The sequence below is a fragment of the Poromitra crassiceps genome (genome assembly GCF_964638095.1).
Source record: "Poromitra crassiceps genome assembly, chromosome: 1".
NCBI classification, from domain to species: Eukaryota; Metazoa; Chordata; class Actinopteri; order Beryciformes; family Melamphaidae; genus Poromitra; species Poromitra crassiceps.
This window is the reverse complement of record NC_139623.1, coordinates 6,109,252-6,132,990: the sequence shown is the minus strand read 5'-3', so window position 1 is coordinate 6,132,990 and position 23,739 is coordinate 6,109,252. Positions and strand designations below refer to the sequence as shown.

The window sequence follows — 23,739 nt, the reverse complement described above, 5'->3', positions numbered from 1 at the left end:
TGGGTGTCTTATTGTTGGGTGCTGTTGAAAGTGGGTATCTTATTGTTGGGTGCTGTTGAAAGTGGGTGTCTTATTGTTGGGTGCTCTTGAAAGTGGGTATCTTATTGTTGGGTGCTGTTGAAAGTGGGTATCTTATTGTTGGGTGCTGTTGAAAGTGGGTGTCTTATTGTTGGGTGCTGTTGAAAGTGGGTATCTTATTGTTGGGTGCTGTTGAAAGTGGGTGTCTTATTGTTGGGTGCTGTTGAAAGTGGGTATCTTACTGTTGGGTGCTGTTGCAAGTGGGTATCTTATTGTTGGGTGCTGTTGAAAGTGCGTATCTTATTGTTGGGTGCAGTTGAAAGTGGGTATCTTGCTGTTGGGTACTGTTGAAAGTGGGTATCTTATTGTTGGGTGCTGTTGAAAGTGGGTATCTTACTGTTGGGTGCTGTTGAAAGTGGGTATCTTATTGTTGGGTGCTGTTGAAATTGGGTATCTTATTGTTGGGTGCTGTTGAAAGTGGGTATCTTACTGTTGGGTGCTGTTGAAATTGGGTATCTTATTGTTGGGTGCTGTTGAAAGTGGGTATCTTACTGTTGGGTGCTGTTGAAAGTGGGTATCTTATTGTTGGGTGCTGTTGAAATTGGGTATCTTATTGTTGGGTGCTGTTGAAAGTGGGTATCTTACTGTTGGGTGCTGTTGAAATTGGGTATCTTATTGTTGGGTGCTGTTGAAAGTGGGTATCTTATTGTTGGGTGCTGTTGAAATTGGGTATCTTACTGTTGGGTGTTGTTGAAAGTGGGTATCTTATTGTTGGGTGCTGTTGAAATTGGGTATCTTATTGTTGGGTGCTGTTGAAAGTGGGTATCTTATTGTTGGGTGCTGTTGAAATTGGGTATCTTATTGTTGGGTGCTGTTGAAAGTGGGTATCTTATTGTTGGGTGCTGTTGAAATTGGGTATCTTATTGTTGGGTGCTGTTGAAAGTGGGTATCTTATTGTTGGGTGCTGTTGAAAGTGGGTATCTTACTGTTGGGTGCTGTTGAAATTGGGTATCTTATTGTTGGGTGCTGTTGAAAGTGGGTATCTTACTGTTGGGTGCTGTTGAAAGTGGGTATCTTATTGTTGGGTGCTGTTGAAAGTGGGTATCTTATTGTTGGGTGCTGTTGAAAGTGGGTGTCTTATTGTTGGGTGCTGTTGAAAGTGGGTGTCTTATTGTTGGGTGTTGTTGAAAGTGGGTATCTTATTGTTGGGTGCTGTTGAAAGTGGGTATCTTATTGTTGGGTGCTGTTGAAAGTGGGTATCTTATTGTTGGGTGCTGTTGAAAGTGAATATATTACTGTTGGGTGCTGTTGAAAGTGGGTATCTTAATGTTGGGTGCTGTTGAAAGTGGGTATCTTATTGTTGGGTGCTGTGCTGTTGAAAGTGGGTATCTTATTGTTGGGTGCTGTTGAAAGTGGGTATCTTATTGTTGGGTGCTGTTGAAAGTGAATATATTACTGTTGGGTGCTGTTGAAAGTGGGTATCTTATTGTTGGGTGCTGTTGAAAGTGGGTACTGTTGGGTGCTGTTGAAAGTGGGTATATTATTGTTGGGTGCGGTTGAAAGTGGGTATTTTACTGTTGGGTGTGGTTGAAAGTGGGTATCTTATTGTTGGGTGCTGTTGAAAGTAGGTATCTTATTGTTGGGTGCTGTTGAAAGTGGGTATCTTATTGTTGGGTGCTGTTGAAAGTGGGTATCTTACTGGTGGGTGCTGTTGAAAGTGGGTATCTTATTGTTGGGTGCTGTTGAAAGTAGGTATCTTATTGTTGGGTGCTGTTGAAAGTGGGTATCTTATTGTTGGGTGCTGTTGAAAGTGGGTACTGTTGGGTGCTGTTGAAAGTGCGTATCTTATTGTTGGGTGCTGTTGAAAGTGCGTATCTTACTGTTGGGTGCTGTTGAAAGTGCGTATCTTATTGTTGGGTGCTGTTGAAAGTAGGTATCTTATTGTTGGGTGCTGTTGAAAGTGGGTATCTTATTGTTGGGTGCTGTTGAAAGTGGGTACTGTTGGGTGCTGTTGAAAGTGGGTACTGTTGGGTGCTGTTGAAAGTGGGTATCTTACTGGTGGGTGCTGTTGAAAGTGGGTACTGTTGGGTGCTGTTGAAAGTGCGTATCTTATTGTTGGGTGCTGTTGAAAGTGGGTATCTTATTGTTGGGTGCTGTTGAAAGTGGGTACTGTTGGGTGCTGTTGAAAGTGGATATCTTATTGTTGGGTGCTGTTGAAAGTGGGTGTCTTGTTGGGTGCTGTTGAAAGTGAGTGTCTTATTGTTGGGTGCTGTTGAAAGTGGGTATCTTATTGTTGGGTAGTGTTGAAAGTGGGTATCTTATTGTTGGGTGCTGTTGAAAGTGGGTGTCTTGTTGGGTGCTGTTGAAAGTGGGTGTCTTATTGTTGGGTGCTGTTGAAAGTGGGTATCTTATTGTTGGGTAGTGTTGAAAGTGGGTATCTTATTGTTGGGTAGTGTTGAAAGTGGGTATCTTATTGTTGGGTGCTGTTGAAAGTGGGTATCTTATTGTTGGGTGCTGTTGAAAGTGGGTATCTTATTGTTGGGTGCTGTTGAAAGTGGGTGTCTTATTGTTGGGTGCTGTTGAAAGTGGGTATCTTACTGTTGGGTGCTGTTGAAAGTGGGTATCTTATTGTTGGGTGCTGTTGAAAGTGGGTGTCTTATTGTTGGGTGCTGTTGAAAGTGGGTATCTTACTGTTGGGTGCTGTTGAAAGTGGGTGTCTTATTGTTGGGTGCTGTTGAAAGTGGCTATCTTATTGTTGGGTGCTGTTGAAAGTGGGTGTCTTGTTGGGTGCTGTTGAAAGTGGGTGTCTTATTGTTGGGTGCTGTTGAAAGTGGGTATCTTATTGTTGGGTAGTGTTGAAAGTGGGTATCTTATTGTTGGGTGCTGTTGAAAGTGGCTATCTTATTGTTGGGTGCTGTTGAAAGTGGGTGTCTTGTTGGGTGCTGTTGAAAGTGGGTGTCTTATTGTTGGGTGCTGTTGAAAGTGGGTATCTTATTGTTGGGTAGTGTTGAAAGTGGGTATCTTATTGTTGGGTAGTGTTGAAAGTGGGTATCTTATTGTTGGGTGCTGTTGAAAGTGGGTATCTTATTGTTGGGTGCTGTTGAAAGTGGGTGTCTTATTGTTGGGTGCTGTTGAAAGTGGGTATCTTACTGTTGGGTGCTGTTGAAAGTGGGTATCTTATTGTTGGGTGCTGTTGAAAGTGGGTGTCTTATTGTTGGGTGCTGTTGAAAGTGGGTATCTTACTGTTGGGTGCTGTTGAAAGTGGGTGTCTTATTGTTGGGTGCTGTTGAAAGTGGGTATCTTACTGTTGGGTGCTGTTGAAAGTGGGTATCTTATTGTTGGGTGCTGTTGAAAGTGGGTGTCTTATTGTTGGGTGCTGTTGAAAGTGGGTATCTTACTGTTGGGTGCTGTTGAAAGTGGGTATCTTATTGTTGGGTGCTGTTGAAAGTGGGTGTCTTGTTGGGTGCTGTTGAAAGTGGGTGTCTTATTGTTGGGTGCTGTTGAAAGTGGGTATCTTATTGTTGGGTAGTGTTGAAAGTGGGTATCTTATTGTTGGGTAGTGTTGAAAGTGGGTATCTTATTGTTGGGTGCTGTTGAAAGTGGGTATCTTATTGTTGGGTGCTGTTGAAAGTGAGTGTCTTATTGTTGGGTGCTGTTGAAAGTGGGTATCTTACTGTTGGGTGCTGTTGAAAGTGGGTATCTTATTGTTGGGTGCTGTTGAAAGTGGGTGTCTTATTGTTGGGTGCTGTTGAAAGTGGGTATCTTACTGTTGGGTGCTGTTGAAAGTGGGTGTCTTATTGTTGGGTGCTGTTGAAAGTGGGTATCTTACTGTTGGGTGCTGTTGAAAGTGGGTATCTTATTGTTGGGTGCTGTTGAAAGTGGGTGTCTTGTTGGGTGCTGTTGAAAGTGGGTGTCTTATTGTTGGGTGCTGTTGAAAGTGGGTATCTTATTGTTGGGTAGTGTTGAAAATGGGTATCTTATTGTTGGGTAGTGTTGAAAGTGGGTATCTTATTGTTGGGTGCTGTTGAAAGTGGGTATCTTATTGTTGGGTGCTGTTGAAAGTGGGTATCTTATTGTTGGGTGCTGTTGAAAGTGGGTGTCTTATTGTTGGGTGCTGTTGAAAGTGGGTATCTTACTGTTGGGTGCTGTTGAAAGTGGGTATCTTATTGTTGGGTGCTGTTGAAAGTGGGTGTCTTATTGTTGGGTGCTGTTGAAAGTGGGTATCTTACTGTTGGGTGCTGTTGAAAGTGGGTATCTTACTGTTGGGTGCTGTTGAAAGTGGGTGTCTTATTGTTGGGTGCTGTTGAAAGTGGGTATCTTACTGTTGGGTGCTGTTGAAAGTGGGTGTCTTATTGTTGGGTGCTGTTGAAAGTGGGTATCTTACTGTTGGGTGCTGTTGAAAGTGGGTATCTTATTGTTGGGTGCTGTTGAAAGTGGGTATCTTACTGTTGGGTGCTGTTGAAAGTGGGTGTCTTATTGTTGGGTGCTCTTGAAAGTGGGTATCTTACTGTTGGGTGCTGTTGAAAGTGGGTGTCTTATTGTTGGGTGCTGTTGAAAGTGGGTATCTTATTGTTGGGTGCTGTTGAAAGTGGGTATCTTACTGTTGGGTGCTGTTGAAAGTGGGTATCTTATTGTTGGGTGCTGTTGAAAGTGGCTATCTTATTGTTGGGTGCTGTTGAAAGTGGGTGTCTTGTTGGGTGCTGTTGAAAGTGGGTGTCTTATTGTTGGGTGCTGTTGAAAGTGGGTATCTTATTGTTGGGTAGTGTTGAAAGTGGGTATCTTATTGTTGGGTAGTGTTGAAAGTGGGTATATTATTGTTGGGTGCGGTTGAAAGTGGGTATCTTATTGTTGGGTACTGTTGAAAGTGGGTATATTATTGTTGGGTGCGGTTGAAAGTGGGTATCTTATTGTTGGGTAGTGTTGAAAGTGGGTATATTATTGTTGGGTGCTGTTGAAAGTGGGTATCTTATTGTTGGGTAGTGTTGAAAGTGGGTATATTATTGTTGGGTGCTGTTGAAAGTGGGTATCTTATTGTTGGGTGCTGTTGAAAGTGGGTATATTATTGTTGGGTGCGGTTGAAAGTGGGTATCTTATTGTTGGGTACTGTTGAAAGTGGGTATATTATTGTTGGGTGCGGTTGAAAGTGGGTATCTTATTGTTGGGTGCTGTTGAAAGTGGGTATCTTATTGTTGGGTGCTGTTGAAAGTGGGTATCTTATTGTTGGGTACTGTTGAAAGTGGGTATATTATTGTTGGGTGCGGTTGAAAGTGGGTATCTTATTGTTGGGTGCTGTTGAAAGTGGGTATCTTATTGTTGGGTGCTGTTGAAAGTGGGTGTCTTATTGTTGGGTGCTGTTGAAAGTGGGTATCTTACTGTTGGGTGCTGTTGAAAGTGGGTGTCTTATTGTTGGGTGCTGTTGAAAGTGGGTATCTTACTGTTGGGTGCTGTTGAAAGTGGGTATCTTATTGTTGGGTGCTGTTGAAAGTGGGTGTCTTATTGTTGGGTGCTGTTGAAAGTGGGTATCTTATTGTTGGGTGCTGTTGAAAGTGGGTGTCTTACTGTTGGGTGCTGTTGAAAGTGGGTATCTTATTGTTGGGTGCTGTTGAAAGTGGGTGTCTTACTGTTGGGTGCTGTTGAAAGTGGGTATCTTACTGTTGGGTGCTGTTGAAAGTGGGTGTCTTATTGTTGGGTGCTGTTGAAAGTGGGTATCTTACTGTTGGGTGCTGTTGAAAGTGGGTATCTTAATGTTGGGTGCTGTTGAAAGTGGGTATCTTACTGTTGGGTGCTGTTGAAAGTGGGTATCTTACTGTTGGGTAGTGTTGAAAGTGGGTATCTTATTGTTGGGTGCTGTTGAAAGTGGGTGTCTTATTGTTGGGTGCTGTTGAAAGTGGGTATCTTACTGTTGGGTAGTGTTGAAAGTGGGTATCTTATTGTTGGGTGCTGTTGAAAAGTGGGTATCTTATTGTTGGGTGCTGTTGAAAGTGAGTGTCTTATTGTTGGGTGCTGTCGAAAAGTGGGTGTCTTTGGGTGCTGTTGAAAGTGCGTACTGTTGGGTGTTGTTGAAAGTGGGTATCTTATTGTTTGGTGCTGTTGAAAGTGGGTATCTTATTGTTGGGTGCTGTTGAAAGTGGGTATCTTATAGTTGGGTGCTGTTGAAAGTAAGTGTCTTATTGTTGGGTGCTGTTGAAACTGGGTATCTTACTGTTTTGTGTTTGAATGACTGATCTGTGATGTATTTTCTATTCAGGTTTAATAAGAGTGCAGCGTGGAGTGATTGCAACACCTACATCTCAGAAAACAGCACTGTCACTGGATGTAACCAGCCCTATAAGAATTTGAATCTATCCAGATTTGAGACCTTTAACACAACGCTGCAGCACGGCAACGACAGTTTTCAGCATGAGCATAAGGATCTCAAATCGAAAGGTATGCTTATTTGTTTACTACCGTATACGTTCATGAGTGTCTTAAACTCCTGGGAACCGAGGGGGGGAAAGTGCCTTCCAAATTATTTTTATGTGATTTCCTACCTATTTATGGCCATTTAAAAATACATCTTACCATTTAGACTTTTTAATGTCCACTGTGGTGGACCACGGGACAATAGAGTACCGCAGGAATGAGTCCGGAAAACATGGATGCTAACACTTCCGGGTTCTTCACTGTTTCTGCCTATGGGTTTTTTGAATGTTTTTTTTGCGCAATGCTTATAATAAGGTCTGTGGTTAACGCTAGCTTATTCAAACGCGAACCTGTGTCCAGCAGGATAATCTTCTTCCAGTTCCTTATGTATTTTCATTCAACATTTTTGGAGAGTTTGTAAACTATACATTTTTGGAAAGCTTAGAGAATCTGTGCAAAGATCGGCGCGGCCTGGGGTCCTTCAGGCTAGAGCGAGCTGCTCGCCGCAGGCGAATGACGTGCAGCGCACAGGCCTCCCAAAACTGGAAAATGGCTATAATTCTGCTTCCAGTTAACTTAGAAAGATGATCTAAGAGTCCAACTCCATGTTTGTTATGTGCAGGAATTCATCTATTACCACAGTGCAGTCATGCAACCTTTCATAATTAGCATAATTAGTATACATTTTGTTTAAAAAAGGTCACAATCAGGAAATCTTCTGTCTTAGTCAACTTAGAATGATGATCTTAGAGCCTGTCTATGTTTTGATTTCTAGAAATTAATCTCTTGCCATAACTAAATCATGCAACCTTTGTTCATTAGCATAATTTGCATTAATTATATAATTAGGCTGAAACCAGGACTTCTATATTTTTGCTTTAGTCAATTCCATTTTGGATTTTAAAAACAACAAGGGCCCTATCTCCCCAAAAGCGCTAATTTAGCATTTGCGCTCGTTTAACGCCGTGGGCAATGCAAATTGGGGGCGGACACAAGCGCATGCCTGTGATAATTGTACTGGGCATAGGCTGCCACTTGCCAAAGCAGGCGTTTCAGTGCTAAAATGTGGGAATGGATGGCATTATCCTATCGTCGAAAGTCAGGTTGCAAGCACACTCGAAAATATTTAAAAACTCACTGGGTGCAGGGCAAGCACGAGATATGAACAAGAGAAAAGCCAGCACTCCAAATGTCTTTTTTGTTGGTTTATTTCCTCATATACCTGGGCAGTGCTGGCTTTTCTCTTTTTCATTATCCTATCGTCAGTAGCGCGCAATTACTTTGTGCTAAGAGCTTTGAAGAGGACCTTTTACGCGCAAATACCTCGCTGCGCTGGGAGCGCACCGTAATCTCCGTGCAGCGCAGCGCAGTGTTAAAAATAATTCCTTTTGGATATGTCATTACGCACAGCCTTGCCATGTCAATACATCAAATTAGGCTGCTAAAATTGGGTATTAGCAGAATTCAGTGAGGCAATCAACTATAACTCACTGAGAAACTTTTATCACATCGCAAAGAGGAAAATGAATTGAGAAAACTTGTTGGACAATGGACATTGGCTATTTACCTTCATAACCCGGAGGTCCACAGACAATCTGTCAATAAGCTCTCTCTGTCCTCGCACGAGTGAGTACACTCTATTACGCATGGAGAGAATTACAGCATATTGCATGCCTCGCGCAAACAGCCATTGCGAGACGAGAATCTGATTGGTTTTGATTGACGTAATGCCCAGGATTGCCTGGCCACACCCGTGAATAATTCTGGTAGTTAAGACCGCCCAAATCTTGTTTGCGCAGGCATTTGGGTGCGCAGATGATTTTGGCACGGCTCTAATTTGCGTCTGCGACACGTGCCGTGAACCTTTCAGCATGCCTGCCGAGAATTGCATCCCCAACATATTCCGGGGCTGTTTTAACTTAGAAATCAGGGAGGTCACGTCTACCAGACAATTATATCACTTTTAAACAGTAAAATTTCTGTATAAATCATTACAATATGCTCCCGTGAGGTGGGGATGCTGCCGGCGCTGGGGTGCAAAACTCGCCATAACACCTGGACACTGGCACAAGGCGGACTGCTATCTTCCCTGCCTTAAGGCACGCGCAAACAGGTGCGCAAGTGCTAATAGGGGATAGCGCCTGTCAGAAGATGAGGCCCCAAATGTTCAAAACACTTTTTAAAGAAAAAGGAAAGGAAAATCAATTGGATATAATATAAAGTAAAGATATTTAATATAACATAATTTGAACATAAGAATTCAAACATCTATAACAAATGGATTCAAGGGAGCGGGAAGGTGGGTGCTGAGGGTGCTGCAGCACCCCCTGGTGGCAAGAGATGGGATTATCAAAATTGTTGGATTTGGCTGTCTTGTGTTTATACTACCAACAAGATGCATTAAAAAACAGTTTGTGCTTCCCAGCTCTAATCTTATTTCATACGCTCTCTCTTCAAAAGTGTTTGATTTTCATCATAATCTGGTTTTCCATAATAATAATAATAAGTTCAGTGTTTATGCCTGTGTTGCTGTCTGTTGTAGTGTAAAACGACTAAAGGGAGAGCAGGTGCTTACATGAAAGTGAGTGAGAAAATAAGATACTGAATAATGACATCACAGTATAATCCTAATGTTAATTTAAAATTAAATATTCTTGTAAATGTGGATGAAAGTCCAAAAAATGTCAAATTTTCTTTGACGCTGCCCACAAGGGCAGCATCGAGATTCCATTCCTTACAGCACCGCCTACTTAACAAATACAACAAAAATCTCTATATGTCAAGGCATATTGAAATTCAGCAATTGCATTTATAACTAACTTAGTTAGAAACTCATCATCTTCAGCATCACTGCCATCTGAATCCCAGTTTTCAGATCTTGAGTTCTCATCGTTCTCACATTGTGTACTGCAAAGGCAAAGGTCAGTGCATTGTAAGTTTCTCTTCCTACAGGAACATCTTTGTGTTGAACAATCTCCTTTGCAGCGGCATCTCACCATTTCAATGGTGGACTCAGGAGCTGGTAGTACATCAGTGGTAGTGGGTCTCAACTGGCCTTTATCATCCTTGAAGTAGCCATTTTGGAGAGGATCCAAAGGTACTTGCTGCTCATGTTTATTCCTTTTGGGCTCTTGGTTCAAGATTTTCCTCGAAGAAGATGACATCGTTGCAGCTCTGGGGATGCTTTCAGATGACTCGAGAGTAATTGAGGAACAACAGAAATGCTTGGCTAGGTTTGTGTGTGCTGCCTACTGCCCAAAAGGGATAAACATCACATGAGAAACATTCCAGAGCTGCGGTGACACATGTTCTGCAAGTATATGGCAGAGAGTGAAAAGCTAAATCAAAATAGAAAAAGGGCTCACGACACAAAGTTGATTTTTGCTCCCATGGACAACATCTAATAGACAGAGACAAACAGTTTCGATCCGATACGGATCTTCGTCAGTGTCATGTGAAGCACATACATTTCAGGAAGTGTTTATATAGGTACCGGTACATATAGGTGCATACATCCGCCTACTGGCTTGGAGGTATAGCCCCAGGCTCACTTTAAAGAGGAAGTGCTATCTAAGAACAAAAATTGTAAGTATAACGAAAAGGTGTACATATATCAAAAATGTATATATATCAGAAGACACAGGCTTGAGTTAAAATTTCAAAGGTGATTCAGTTAATCAATACTTTTTAGTATACTAAGGAAAGACACATCAGGTATATTCAGTATTCTTTTCTTGTTCTCCATATCATATGTGCAAAAAACAGTTTCAAAGCACTCAACCACATTGTATACAGGTACATAAGAATATTTTTTAAGAATATATATTTGAGTCCAATTCTTCCTCCATAAAAACAGCAAAGAAATAGGGGATAAGGAATAAAGAAATATGCAGCACAGAGGCCCCTCACAAGTCAGATCTGATATCGAAACTCCTCATTGAGTCCAATGGGTGCCATAGTGTTCAGGAAGTGGATCCACCACAGTTCTCTCTTTAATAAGAGGTTGTTGTACCCCCACATCTTGGAACACAGACTTGTTCTATGCCTATGTATCAGAGTGAAGCGACGCTGTGGCTGTGGAGAGTGAAAAGCTACCACCTACAGAGGGTGCCTTGAAAAAGCACATTGTTAGGGTACAGTTGGGCATGTTGTTGGGGACAGGCAAGCGTTGAGCAGCAAGTACCTTTAGATCCTCTCAAAAATGGCTACTTCAAGGATGATAAAGGCCAGTTGAGACCCACTGCACTGATGTACTACCAGCTCCTGAATCCACCATTGAAATGGTGAGATGCCGCTGCAAATGAGATTGTTCAACACAAAGATGTTCCTGTAGGAAGAAAGGAAGAAACACTGACCTTTGCCTTTGCAGTACACAATGTGAGAATGGAAAAAAACTAACAAATTATAAATGCAATTGCTGAATTTCAATATGACTTGACATATAGAGATTTTTGTTGTATTTGTTACAATCCATTTGTTATGGATGCTTGGATTCTTATGTTGAAATTATGTTATGTATATTAAATATCTTTACTTTATATTATATCCAATTGATTTTCCTTTCCGTTTTCCTTAAAAATGTTTTGAACATTTGTTGTTTTTAAAATCCAAAATGGAATTGACTAAAGCAAAATATAGATGTCCTGGTTTCAGCCTAATTATATAATTTATGCAAATGATGCTAATGAACAAAGGTTGTGTAACCGAGTTGAATCAGCGCGGATTCCTCGTGAGTCCCGAGTGGTAGCGAGTGGATTGGTTAAACTCACTCCCCAGGTATAAAGGCATGTTAACCAGCTCTGCCAAGGGAGCTAGCTCTCTTGGTGTTGCGGTTAACATGTTGGACTCCCAAGTCGAGGGTCGGCAGTTCGAATCCACTCCTGGACAAGCCCTTAACATGGGTTGCTGCAAGTACCACCTACACAACGCCCTTACTTACATTGGTGCCGTGACCCGGATGTCCAGTGGGTGTGGAGTGAGTTTAAGGGGGTGCTCCGCCAAGGGAGCTAGCTCTCTTGGTGTTGCGGTTAACATGTTGGACTCCCAAGCCGAGGGTCGGCAGTTCGAATCCACCCCTGGACAAGCCCTTAACATGGGTTGCTGCAAGTACCACCTACACAACGCCGTTACAGTTGCATGATTTAGTTATGGCAAGAGATTAATTTCTAGAAATCAAAACATAGACTCAGGCTTTAAGATCATCGTTCTAAGTTGACTAAGACAGAAGATTTTCAATAAGATTTGTTTTTCCAATATATCTGACAGCATGTGAATGGGACAATGACGATCACAATTTGAATACTTGTAATTTTCCCTGGGGCTCGTAAGGCTTTATCATCACCTTCCTTCAAGGGCGTGTTAGTTGTGAGTGAGTTGGTATTATCCCAGTAATTCTTCCCCACTATGTCGTCACATTGTATTAAATGTCTAATGTTCTGCTCTGCATTCTCTCCAGTCAAGCTAAATCCACCAACCAACCTGACTGTCAAAAATGGAACTGACTATAACCTGTGGTACTACTGGAACTACACCGCTCCTATAAAACCTGCCTGTGTGGCCAGTGAGGTTCGCTACAGAACCAACAACAACAAGTGGGAGGTGGGTAAATAGTCATGGAAAGCCTATGCTGGAATTAAATACATAATAATAATACTGAGATTTATTTGACATAATCTAGCTCCACCTCTCCTCTCATTCTTCCTCTTTCTCTTCTTTGCTCATCATTTGTTTTCTTCTTCTTTGGGCTTCCCGTTTCACTCCCCTCTCCTCTCTCTACTCCATCTTCTGATATATTTTCCACAGAGCTCTCAACTCGGTAGTGGCAAGCAGGACTACTGCATCAATTTGCCCTCCAGCAGCTCCCTGTATGAGCTGCAGGTGAGGAGCAGTATCGTGGATGACTGTGGTGGTTGGTCTACCAGAGGTGGAAATTATGGGCCATTATGGGGTGACTGGAGTCAACCTGCCTTCTGGGGTTCCATGAGGCAGAAGAACGGCAAGGGTAAAAAGAGAAAGAAATGACCACAATACAACTTTTGTTTTTACATTAAAGTCACACTGAAATTAAAATGACTTTTTATATACACCTATTTGACAATTTATGCTAAATTACAAAAATATATTCGAATTAGTTCCGCACTGATTACATCATCAGTAATGTCATAGATGCCAGGATTCGACAGCTATAAATAGAGACAGGTGGCAGAGATAGAGGGCATGAGGAAGAGTATAGAACACCAAAGAAGAAGATGGATGGATCCAGAAGAAGGCGATAATGCAACATTAAAGGTACATTCAGCGATGTTTTTGTGTTAAAATAAGTGTTAAATGGCTCTATATTCTGACAGCAATCACTGAAATACAGTGTTTGGTCAGTGACTTGAAACCCTCAACCCCCCGCTGTCCTCTCTCTCCTGTAGTCCTGCATGCAGGATGGACGTATCGTCCACAAGCGTAACCCGTAGAGACTCACGGATGGTGATGTAGGATTCGGGGTGAAAAAATACATGTAGTCCTTTATAGGCATCACGATCTGACCTTCTGTTTCCCAGAAAATGTCGTCAACTTTTCTCTGATTGGATAAAGATGGGTGCCGACCTCAAACTATCCAATCAGAGAAACGTTGCATGAGGACAGCGGGGGGGCTGGGGGTTTCAAGTCACTGACCAAACTTTCTATTTCAGTGATTGCTGTCAGAATATATAGAGCCATGTAACACTTATTTTAACACAAAAACATTGCTGAATGTACCTTTAAGGATGCCAACTGCCATAAAACACCAACAAGAAGAAGATGATAGAGGACACTTATGTACCTTTAAGGATGCCAACTGCCATAAAACACCAAAATTAAGAAGAAGATAGAGGACACTTCCCCAGTGGAGGGGGAGGGGGAATGGGATGGATGGAGCCTGCCAACAACCACATATACCTTGGGGCTCGGGTGCCCCATGACCTGAGTCCAATTGAGCATGCATTTCACTTGCTGAAGACAAACCTGAAGGAAAATGCCCAAAGAACAAGCAAGAACTGAATAATAATAATTATAGCTGCTGCGCAGCAATGGGTCGTGGCCGGGCATGACCCATTGCAGACTGGATGCTTGCTGGTGGTGTTTTATGGGACTGGATGCTTGCGTGTAAAAACACACACTGCTTCCACTTATATAGGGGTGAGCCAGGAAGGATTTATGACATCACAATTGCTCGAGTGACATCATTGATGGCATCACAATTGCTTGAGTGACTGATGACATCACAAATACAACCTAATTGCCCTAGGTAATTAGGGTAATTAAGATGCTCTTTAGGCAGTGCATCAACATTTTGATGCATTGTGGGCTCAATTTTTGACCAATTGAAAATCTGTTTGATACTTTTGTGTAGGACAGTCTAACGATGCAGATGCTGAAGTTTGGTGTCGTTTGAAGAAAAAATGTGGGAGGAGTAGGGTTTAATTAGTTTTACAGCTTTTGCAGTTTTGCGGTCTTTAGACTTCATAATTGGCCATAGGTTGCATTTTACAAAAGTTTCTCCTCATTTGGGCCGACATTTCGGTGAAAGTTGCAAAGCCGTAGCACGTATGCCTGATTTTTTATGAATTTTCAAAGTTTTAAACTTTAGACAGTCCCTGTAGTGCCACCGTTAGGACTATTGGCCCCAAATTTGCGTCAAAGACGTTTGGCATGGGACTGGACCTTTGTGCAAAGTTTGGTTAGTTTTCATGCATGGGAAGTCGAACTTCCCGGGAGAAGAAGAATACAGGCAATAAGTGGCCCTGCCGCTTCGCTGGCCCGGCCACTAATAATAATTCATTTATTTTATATAGCGCTTTTCAATGACCCAAAGCTGCTTACAGTAGGAGTCGACAGAAAACAAGAAAAATAGAAACAAGCAACAGGCAACAGATACAAAACAACAATTAAGATGTCTAGTCAGGGATATATGGAAAACAGAGGGGAGGGAGGGAGCGTGAGGTAGGGACAGGGGAGAGAGGGAAGGAGAGATGAAGGTGGCGAGGGTGGAGGAGGTGGTTATGGGTAGGGCAGGTTGTAAGCTTGGGAGAACAGGTAGGTTTTTAGTCGGGGATTTGAAAGTGGAGGGTGAGGGTGAGTCTCTTGACAGTCTGGGGGAGGGAGATCTAAAGTCGGGGTGCTGCTCTGGAGAATGCTCTGTCACCAAAGCTTTTGAGTTTGGATGGTGGGATGGTGAGGGTAGCAGTGGAAGAGGATCGGAGGGTTCGGGAGGGGCGATGGGGGAGGAGGAGGTCAGTCAAGGGGGGGCCAGGCTGTGGAGGGCTTTAAAGGTGAGGAGGAGTCATTTGAGTGATGTGGTCACGGGACCGGGTATGGGTGGTGAGCAGGCGGGCGGCTGAGTTCTGAACCATCTGGAGTCTATGGAGGGAGCGGGAGGTGATGCCGGTGAGGAGGGAGTTGCAGTAGTCAAGGCGGGAGGAGATGAAGGCATGGATGAGGGATTCAGCAGCAGGGGTGAAGAGGCAGTGTCTGATTTTAGCAATATTGCGGAGGTGGAAGTATGAGGTCTTGATGATGGAGCTGACATGGGGATTGAATGAGAGGGTGAGGTTCAGGATGAAACCAAGGTTGCAAGCCAGGGGGGAGGGGGTGATGGTTGAGTCGTCGATAGTGAGAGTGATGGGTCCAGTTTTGCTGAGTGTGGATTTGGTGCCAATGAGAAGTTTGGTTTTGTCACTGTTGAGGCTGGGTCGGCCAGGTTTTTATTGCAGGTTTCGATGTGGGTGAGGGGTGGGAAGGGATTTGGTGCTGATGTAGATCTGGGTATCGTCGGCGTAGCAGTGGAAATCCAGGTTGAATTTGTGAATGACCAAGGGCAGGGGTGCCCAATACGTCGATCGCGATCGACCGGTCGATCGCGAAGGTAGTGTGGTCGATCGCATGGCATTGAGGAAGAAAAAAAAAAAAAAAAAAAAAAAATTTTTTTTTTTTTTTTTTTTACTGTTTTTCCACTGTTTCCACTGTTTTTCCACTGTTTTTCCACTGTTTCCACTGTTTTTCCACTGTTTTTCCACTGTTTCCACTGTTTTTCCACTGTTCCACTGTTTTCCACTGTATACTCAGTGTATATATATATAAATAAATATGCTTGGTAGCTCACTTTGACTTGGTCATTTTAAAAGTAGCTCGCAAGCTGAAAAAGTGTGGGCACCCCTGACCAAGGGGGAGTATGTAGCAGATGAAGAGCAGGGGGCCAAGGACTGAGCCATGGGGGGCCCCCTGTGTGACAGAGGAGAGGGTGGAGGTGTGACCGGAGAGGAAGATGAACTGTTGTCTGTCGGTGAGGTAAGAGGTGAGCCAGTCCAGTGCGGTGCCCCCAACATCCAGTTGGCACAGCCTTTGGAGGAGGATGGAATGGCTCACTGTATCAAAGGCTGCGCTGAGGTCTAGTAGTATTAGGATGTTGAGGCCACCTGAGTCTGCAGAGGTGAGAAGATTGTTGATGACTTTTACGAGGGCGGTTTCGGTGCTGTGAGATGGGCGGAAGCAAGACTAAAGGGGTTGTTGGACTGAAGATGGGAGTGAAGTTGGGTGGCGATGATGCGTTCAAGGGTTTTGGAAAGGAAAGGTAAGTTGGAGATGGGACGGTAGTTGGAGAGGTTGGCTGGGTCGAGAGTGGGCTTTTTAAGGATGGGTGACAGCGGCAAGTTTTTAAACAGAGGGAACGTGACCTTGTGATAGTGACTGATTGAAGATGGCGGTGAGGTGGGGGATGAGGGCGGGGAGGCAGGCCTTGGAGCTGAAGACAGTTGCAGTGGAGGCCTGGCAGAGCATCACCAGGGACGAAACCCAGCGTCTGGTGATGTCTTCAGGCTGTCATTATACTGCAAAGGATTTTCAATTGCAACCAAGAATTAAAAGTGACAATTTTATTTATGATTATGTTAGTTTATCCAATTACTTTTGGTCCCTTAAAAAGGGGGGTGCCACATATAAAATGTGTTGTAAGTCCTGCACCGTTCACCTGATTTGGATGTAAATACCCTCAAATTAAAGCTGGAAGTCTGCAGTTAAAGCACATCTTGATTGTTCCATTACAAGTCCATTGTGGTGTACAGAGCCAAAATGATGAAGATTGTGTCCAATGTCCAAATATATGGACCTACAGTAACTTATATAGTGTGTGTGTATATATACATTTATGTGTATATATACTGTATATACTAGGCATCTCGCTCGCTCGATTCCTAGGCTCGCCTGCTGCGTTGCCTCATCCGCCCTGCATCCGCCCAGGCTGGCCCTGCAGCTCATCACATCACTGATGATGTCACAACTTTGCATCACTGATGACATCACAATTGCTCCTATGACATCATCATCAGTGATGTCACAATGCACAATTACTCAAGTGACGCATTGTGACATCACTGATGACGTCACATCCAGTTGAGCGACATCACTTCAACGACAAAAATCGCAGAGCCCACTTGCTCCCTTTTAGTTATGATGATGATGATGATGACGACACACACACACACACACACACACACACACACACACACACACACATATATATACTGTATATGTATATATATATATATATATACACACATACAGATATATCACCATATTTTTTACAGACTATCAAGGCTTAATATCACCCGTTCATTACTTTCTACTGACATTGGACATGTATACAATACTGTGAAGGTGCACCGATAACATGCGGGCCGTTAACCTGTCAATCCACATCTCTCTCTCTCTCTCTGTCTCTCTCTCTCTCTCTCTCTCTCTCAGACAATCATGCTAAGTCCACGTCCGTGTCCGTGTGGACTCCAGTGCTGGGTGTGCTGGGTGCCTGCACCCTAATCCTTCTGGTCATGATGTTGGTGCACTCTGAAAGGTGGGTTGGCTCATATTTAGTTATGCTTGACGGTTCTATTTTGGGGGCTGGGAATTGATTGGTGATAGTTACTGTATAGTGGAATGGATGGTCACAGCATCAATGAAGTATACTTAGCTCAGCATTTTGTCAACAACATTGTTAAGTCATGCAAAGCCCTTTATTTGCTCAAGAACTCAAAAGCTGCTTGATATTTCCATTGTTACGTGTGCATTTCTCTTTATAGTACACTTTCAATCATTTGACTGAGCAACTGTCAAGAAAAATGACATGTGTGGAACAGTGTTTTCTACTCATGAAAGACTTTGTCTATTATAGTCCTTATGGTAGAAAAAAATATTGGCGCGAAGATGCTATCATGTGTTCTGTATAGAAAGAGGCCATACAGGAGCATGGACAATAACACTTTGAATGAAATCAGAATGACTTCTATAACTCCATCCTGATATTAATGCCATGTGCCAATTGATCCAGGTAGATGACTAGGCTTCATCAATCTGGGAATCTATCGGTTAAACAAAAAAACAAAACAAAAAATCCTCTAACCTCTGGGGGCAGCCCCGTTTTAATTTCAATCAGGAGAGACTAGAGACCAAAGGATGAATAAAGTGATATTTATTACAATAAAGTGAATAATTTACTACAGAAGAATGATGAGAATAAAGTATTGTTATTAGTCTTTGGCGGTTAGACACCGCAGGGAGATCTTGAGAGAGCTGCATCAGCCCAGATCAGCATCCAGATATATCCCCCTGCAGTGTCTAGATACTGGTGGTGCTGGTGATCTCCTTCTGAGACTGATGACTCTTCCGACTGAAGAATGGGATAGGTCTGCGATGACCGGGAGGCGAAGGGGAGGAGGAGGGTGCGATCCTGACAGCAGCGATGATTGAGAGGCTGAATGAGACAGAAACAAGCATATTTAAGGAACCCGCCTCCAAGCAATTGGCTTACGACTGGGTTGTGGAGCAACGTGATAGGCTTATACTGGAGGTGCGTAGGGTGAGAGGTGATGAGAGCAGTGATGTGACACTATGCAATTGGTTAACAGAGACTGGGCGGCAACCAGCTGATTGTTCATTGAAACCCGGAAATTGACAGCTTATTATGATCTTGTGAGTAGATTGAAGAGTGGATATATAAAGTGAATTAAGGAAGTGTAAAAGATATTATAGTCTTCCTGGCTTGAACTTACGTTGAGAACTACATGTGGAGCAACAGGAAGTCAAGAGGCGCGGTCGGCAGCGGAAGAAAATCCCTTTCCGCTCCCTGCGAGCTCTGCCATTGGCTCCAACCGACCGGCTCTGTCCATTAATGGATTTATTTTCCACTGCCTGCGTGTCGCTCTAAAATCCATCCGTCGCTATTAAACAACAATAACAACTCTAGCTTGTTGCTAGTAGCAAGTAGCAACTTGCTATACGCTGAAAATGGTCAGTTTTGACTACACACCGGTTACGTTCACTTCCTTTTGATTGGGTGAAGCGCAGCATGTGTGCGAGCACTGTTACACCCCTTTTGACGGAGCCTGCCGACAGATTTTTCAATGCAAGTCGAAAGTCTGTCTCGAGAGATTAAGGCTTCATCCACCCCAGTACAGTGTTAAAGAACTGCAGAGAAACAAGGTCATGTCAGCTGTTGTCTCTGTCACCTGTGAGACGTGTCTCTATTTCCCCACACAGGATCAGAATCATCTTCATCCCCATCATTCCCAAAATAGGCATCCTGGATGAAATCCTGATCCATGACAATGTAGAGGTTAGTAGATGCAGAGCCTTCTTGTGCCTAATATCACTTTCAACGACCAGGGTTGGACCAGCTTTACCATGTTTTTCAAAGCACTGTAATCACGGGTACCACGGTTATAATGACCATTTGAAACGGTACGGTTATTGTAAGGAATATTACCACGTTTATCATTAAAACCGGTTATCGTTACATCCCTACAGCCAATACACTGCTAATTGTAATATTAGCAGGGTCTGTTTTAAGCCTCCAGTGATGTACTTTCTATTTCTGAGACATGAAATTGTTGTATAATAGTTTTAGCCAAACTAGGTTTACTGTCTGTATTGCGTGCCTGTATGCCAGCATTAGCATTAAATACAAATCTTTTTGTAATCTGGAATCTGTAACCTGGAACCTCGGGAGTCATTTCCATATAGTCATATCTGATGTTCATACTCTTCCCATTTGATGGAAGAGTGAGTGAGTAATGTACTGTATTGTGAAGTTACTGCAAGATATGAAGGGCCAAACAAACCATAATTGTATGGCTGCAAGACAAGTCATGTAACATGCTTTTGTTTTGTTTTTAAAGAAGTGGCTTCCCATCAACCAAGCCCTGAAAGAGGGCTTAAAGGCTAACTTCACTGAGCGTGCCTGCCCCGTCCGCGAGGACAGCCAGGTTTCTCCATCTGATAGTGAGAGCTCTGACAGCTCCAGCTGCTCCACCACCACCACCGACCAAACTGACTTCTCCATCTCTATGCCAGCTAAGCAATCAGAGGGCCTGTCTACCATGCCAGCTAACCAATCAGAGGGCCTGTCTACTTCCTGCGCCTCCTCTTGCTCCACCTCCATTTTACCTGTCTTGTCTGAGAAGGGGCAGCATGCCGTTTAGGACTCATGTTCTCACACTTTTTCATGTCAAGGACCCCTAAACTGACACGATTTAGACCACGGACCCCCATCTGATAAGATTTTGTCCCCCATGATCTGATTTTTTATTTTATTTTAGATGTTTTATACAGAAAGTGCATGACATGACCAAAATAGTCATACATTCTGTCAAATAAATTATTCCTCTTTTTGCTGGGGCCCCCTGGAACCCCCTCAACAAGGACCCCTGGGGGTCCCCGGACCCGACTTTGAGGACCACTGGTTTAGGAGGCAACTCAGTCAAGGGTGGGGTTCTCCACAACATTACCATCCAGAGTGTCTTATTTGACGCATGTCTTGCATAACTGACGTATAATATTAGAAAATGTGAACATGATTCATGGCCAGTTGCCTTTATGAGAAGAAACCAAATTTGTATTTGAGACACTTTGTAGTTCTTAGAGAGTCAAGAGAATTGTTTACAAAGGGCCAGGGAATTACAAATATAAGATATGACTGTTAAGCACCTGATGGGGCAATAACATGGCGAAAAAGCAGTGAACCCAAAACAAACCTTAAAATGCTTAAGTATAGCATTAGAACAAGTTGTCGAGCATTTTGAGACAGGCCTATTGATTTCACTGTAGCTACTGGGAAAAATTAAGTTGGCTTCAAATAGGACGAATCAGCGTGATGTCACTTGCGTTGCCACCCAGAAATGCGGAACCCCGCGGCAGTTATTAGTATGAGTTGTGCCAAACAAACGTTAATATCTCGCTTATATTCTGACATTCTGAGTGAGAGCAGAAGTAGGCTAGCTCAAGAGTTTGATGTAGGCTATAATATATGAATGTCGTGTTAAAGTTGTGTGAACTGTTGCAATTTTTAAAATGTAAACAGCGTCAGCCGGCTAGAGTCAGACACTCGAGCTTCCCATGGTTCCATTGCCGTTGCCACCCAGTGACGCGGTTTGTTTACCAAAATGCTGCTCGGTTGATCCCTCGTATACGGTCATGTATTTGTTAGAAAGTGCATGTTAAATCCTCTCCTTTCCTCAAATCCTTTACCACAATATGTTTTGACGGATTTAAACATGGCGCTCCATTTAGCATTAGCAACAATATACTCTTTCTCTCAGACATGGCTGCTTTCTGATTATTTTAAGATTTTCTGTTCTTTGCAACTTTTCCAAAATCACAATCGTTCTATTAATTGATTATTCTTAGGGGCTTGTTGCAGGAAGACACAATTTACTTTTGAATTTCCTGATGGCATAATATGTAATTCAATCAAACATCTGGGATGGGATTGGGTGGGCCTGTAACTGATCATTCAAATGACATGTCTATTCTGACTCAATCCTGTTTCCTCTAACATCCCAAGTCAGGCTCACCACAGATTAAAGCAGAGATAGTTGGCTGATCTTGTGTAGCACATTTCATCCCTTTACTGAGAGTGTCTTACAATACAGTCAAATTGTATAAATGAGTATTCCTACTACAAGTAGCAGATGGGGGGTACTGTGTAAATATCAGGCCTGAGTTGAATTCATCTACGTGGAAAGAAGAAAGCACAAAGCATAATGTACAATACTTTTTTAAGTCAAATAAGGAATTCATTTCAAGTGCCTCTTAAAAATTGTTATCAATTCAGAGTCTGGCTTCACCATCTTCTAATAAGAATTGTAACAGAACAGAAGAGTTCTTGATGCAAAACTGAGATGGGATTAACCCTCAAAGGAAAGATATGATAAGGCACAACTTCACTGTTCAGATGATTGTGTGATTGGTTAAATTGTATTTCTCTTGACTAAAGTAACTTGATTAATTCTTGCTTCAGTCAAGTAACTTTTTTTTCTGCAACTTGTAGCCTATTAGGTTTTTTGAACTGTTGAATAGACCTGAAGTTATAGCCAGTGGAGTCAGCTGTCCCTAAATAGAGCTTGTTGATATGATGTTGATGTGTATTTCTCATTATTTTTAACCTCTTGTAAGCTTGTGTGATTATGTGAGACCACATCCACATGCAGCAAACTTCAGATATTGACTAATAATACTCAGGCCAAGATCAGGTACGCCGAATTTGATCATTAACATTTTAGAGATGATCTATTCTTGGCATTTGGCTGAGATAGCTAACTAGTCAGTCACATTGTTTATCAAAATGGGCCAGTTTACAGAATATCAACTCAGTCCTGGCCATGGGAATATAGGGTTTCAGTCTTACAGGCATATATAATGCCAGTGGCAATTCTGAGGTTCGGACAAAAGTGTTAAATATTTTAAAAAAATGCTAGACCAGTTCACCTCGATTCTTCCAGCTCTGTTCCACTATTTCAGGAAATATAATATAGATATAGGCCTATAGATCAGCATTTGAAAGGTTGCTTGGAGGTTCATTACAACATGTATAGGCTATTTTGTAGAAAAGGTATGCAATGTATTTCAGCAATAGCCTACTGATGGTTGCATGCGGCTTTAGCTCAGGAGGTAGAGTGGGTCGGCCAATGACGCAAGGGTTGGCGGTTCGATCCCCGCTCCCTCCCAGCTGCTGTCGCTGTGTCCTTGGGCAAGACACTTAACCCTCCTTGCTCCCGATGGTGTGTAGGCACCCTGCGTGGCAGCCTGCTGCCCTCGGTGTATGAATGGGTGAATGTAGACTATCTACTGATTGTAAAGCGCTTTGGATAAAAGCGCTATATAAATGCAGGCCATTTACCATTTGCATGCCACAATAATGTTTTGTTTTTCCCCGCACAGCCGAGGGCATCATGAGCTAAATTCAGGCGATGCAGTCAGTCACGGCCCTGCTCCACTACGGCGATCAGCCCTAAGCCATCAAAAGAATGGTTCCTTTACCAGCACTGAAAGATGCTCCACTGCTTGTGTTGAGTCCGATGGCTGCGTCCAAGCTACAAAATCACCGAAATGCCATCCTCGATTGGCTGATGTACGCATTCGGAATAGTTGATTTGATTGTTTTCTCAACGCGTTCTCCCTCTGTGTGGAGCAGGGAGAATGTTACATTGGCACAGTGCTGATGGCAATGCAACGCAATGCTGTAGTGGAGCCCAGTGTCTACTAGATGTGGTACGACTGCTGTCGGAACAGACTTGCGTCCATGTAATGAGTGGACAGAAATCTATCCATCTCTAATTGTGTTTTCTGCTGCAGCTCGTGGCATTCGACACATGCGCCATGATGGGCCTGTACAGGATCTGTACTTGTTAAGCTAAAGGCCTAGGCCAGTGGTTCCCAAACTGGGATACCCATACTCCTAGGCGTACGTGGAGGTAGGCTACTACAGGGGGTACTTGAGAGAAAGGGGGAAATAGAAAAAAAATAATGGAAATAAATGAAATATTAAGATAAATCTGCTCAGGAGGCACTGCAACTCTTTCACTCCATTAGGCTACTTATTTTGTAATTTTATATTCTTCAAAAGGTGGGTCATCATTCATTCAGTGTGTCATTATGCTATTTTCTCTTGCAGTTCTCTAAGCCAAATGTCATAGTCGGGTAAAGGGGGTAGCCTACTTTGATTCAGAAATCAGGGAAAGGGGGTAGATAGCGTTAGTAGCCTACTGAAGCCAAACACGTTTGAGACCCACTGGCCTAAATTATTTTATCATAATAATCTTTGAGTAAAGTTTATTGTCATGCAATAATTTTAAGAGTAGGGTTGAGAGTAACCATTGTTTTTGTTATTTTAGAGTTGAACATTTCATTTAGTTGGATGTTTTGTAGGCTATAATTCCAATTTGTATTTTTTTTATTCTTATGTGTTACCTGCCATTACCTGCCAATTTGCATTTGAAATAAACAGAAACTGCTTATTTGCGT

The 23,739-nt window shown here is 42.8% G+C and overlaps 1 protein-coding gene across 1 annotated transcript in view; it reads left to right on the top strand.

Moving 5' to 3' along the window:
- LOC310786683 (cytokine receptor common subunit gamma-like) overlaps positions 1-23,732 on the top strand; it is a gene marked incomplete at its 5' end in the record, with an annotated part of 28,044 nt that extends 4,312 nt beyond the window's left edge. Inside the window, 6 exons of the mRNA XM_083647947.1 lie at positions 6,266-6,444; positions 11,876-12,018; positions 12,223-12,421; positions 17,191-17,296; positions 18,979-19,054; positions 19,617-23,732. Of these exons, the coding sequence (XP_083504073.1) occupies positions 6,266-6,444; positions 11,876-12,018; positions 12,223-12,421; positions 17,191-17,296; positions 18,979-19,054; positions 19,617-19,919 (1,006 nt within the window). The 3' untranslated portion in view covers positions 19,920-23,732. The remainder of the gene's footprint in view (positions 1-6,265; positions 6,445-11,875; positions 12,019-12,222; positions 12,422-17,190; positions 17,297-18,978; positions 19,055-19,616) is intronic.
- Between the last annotated feature and the right edge of the window lie 7 nt (positions 23,733-23,739).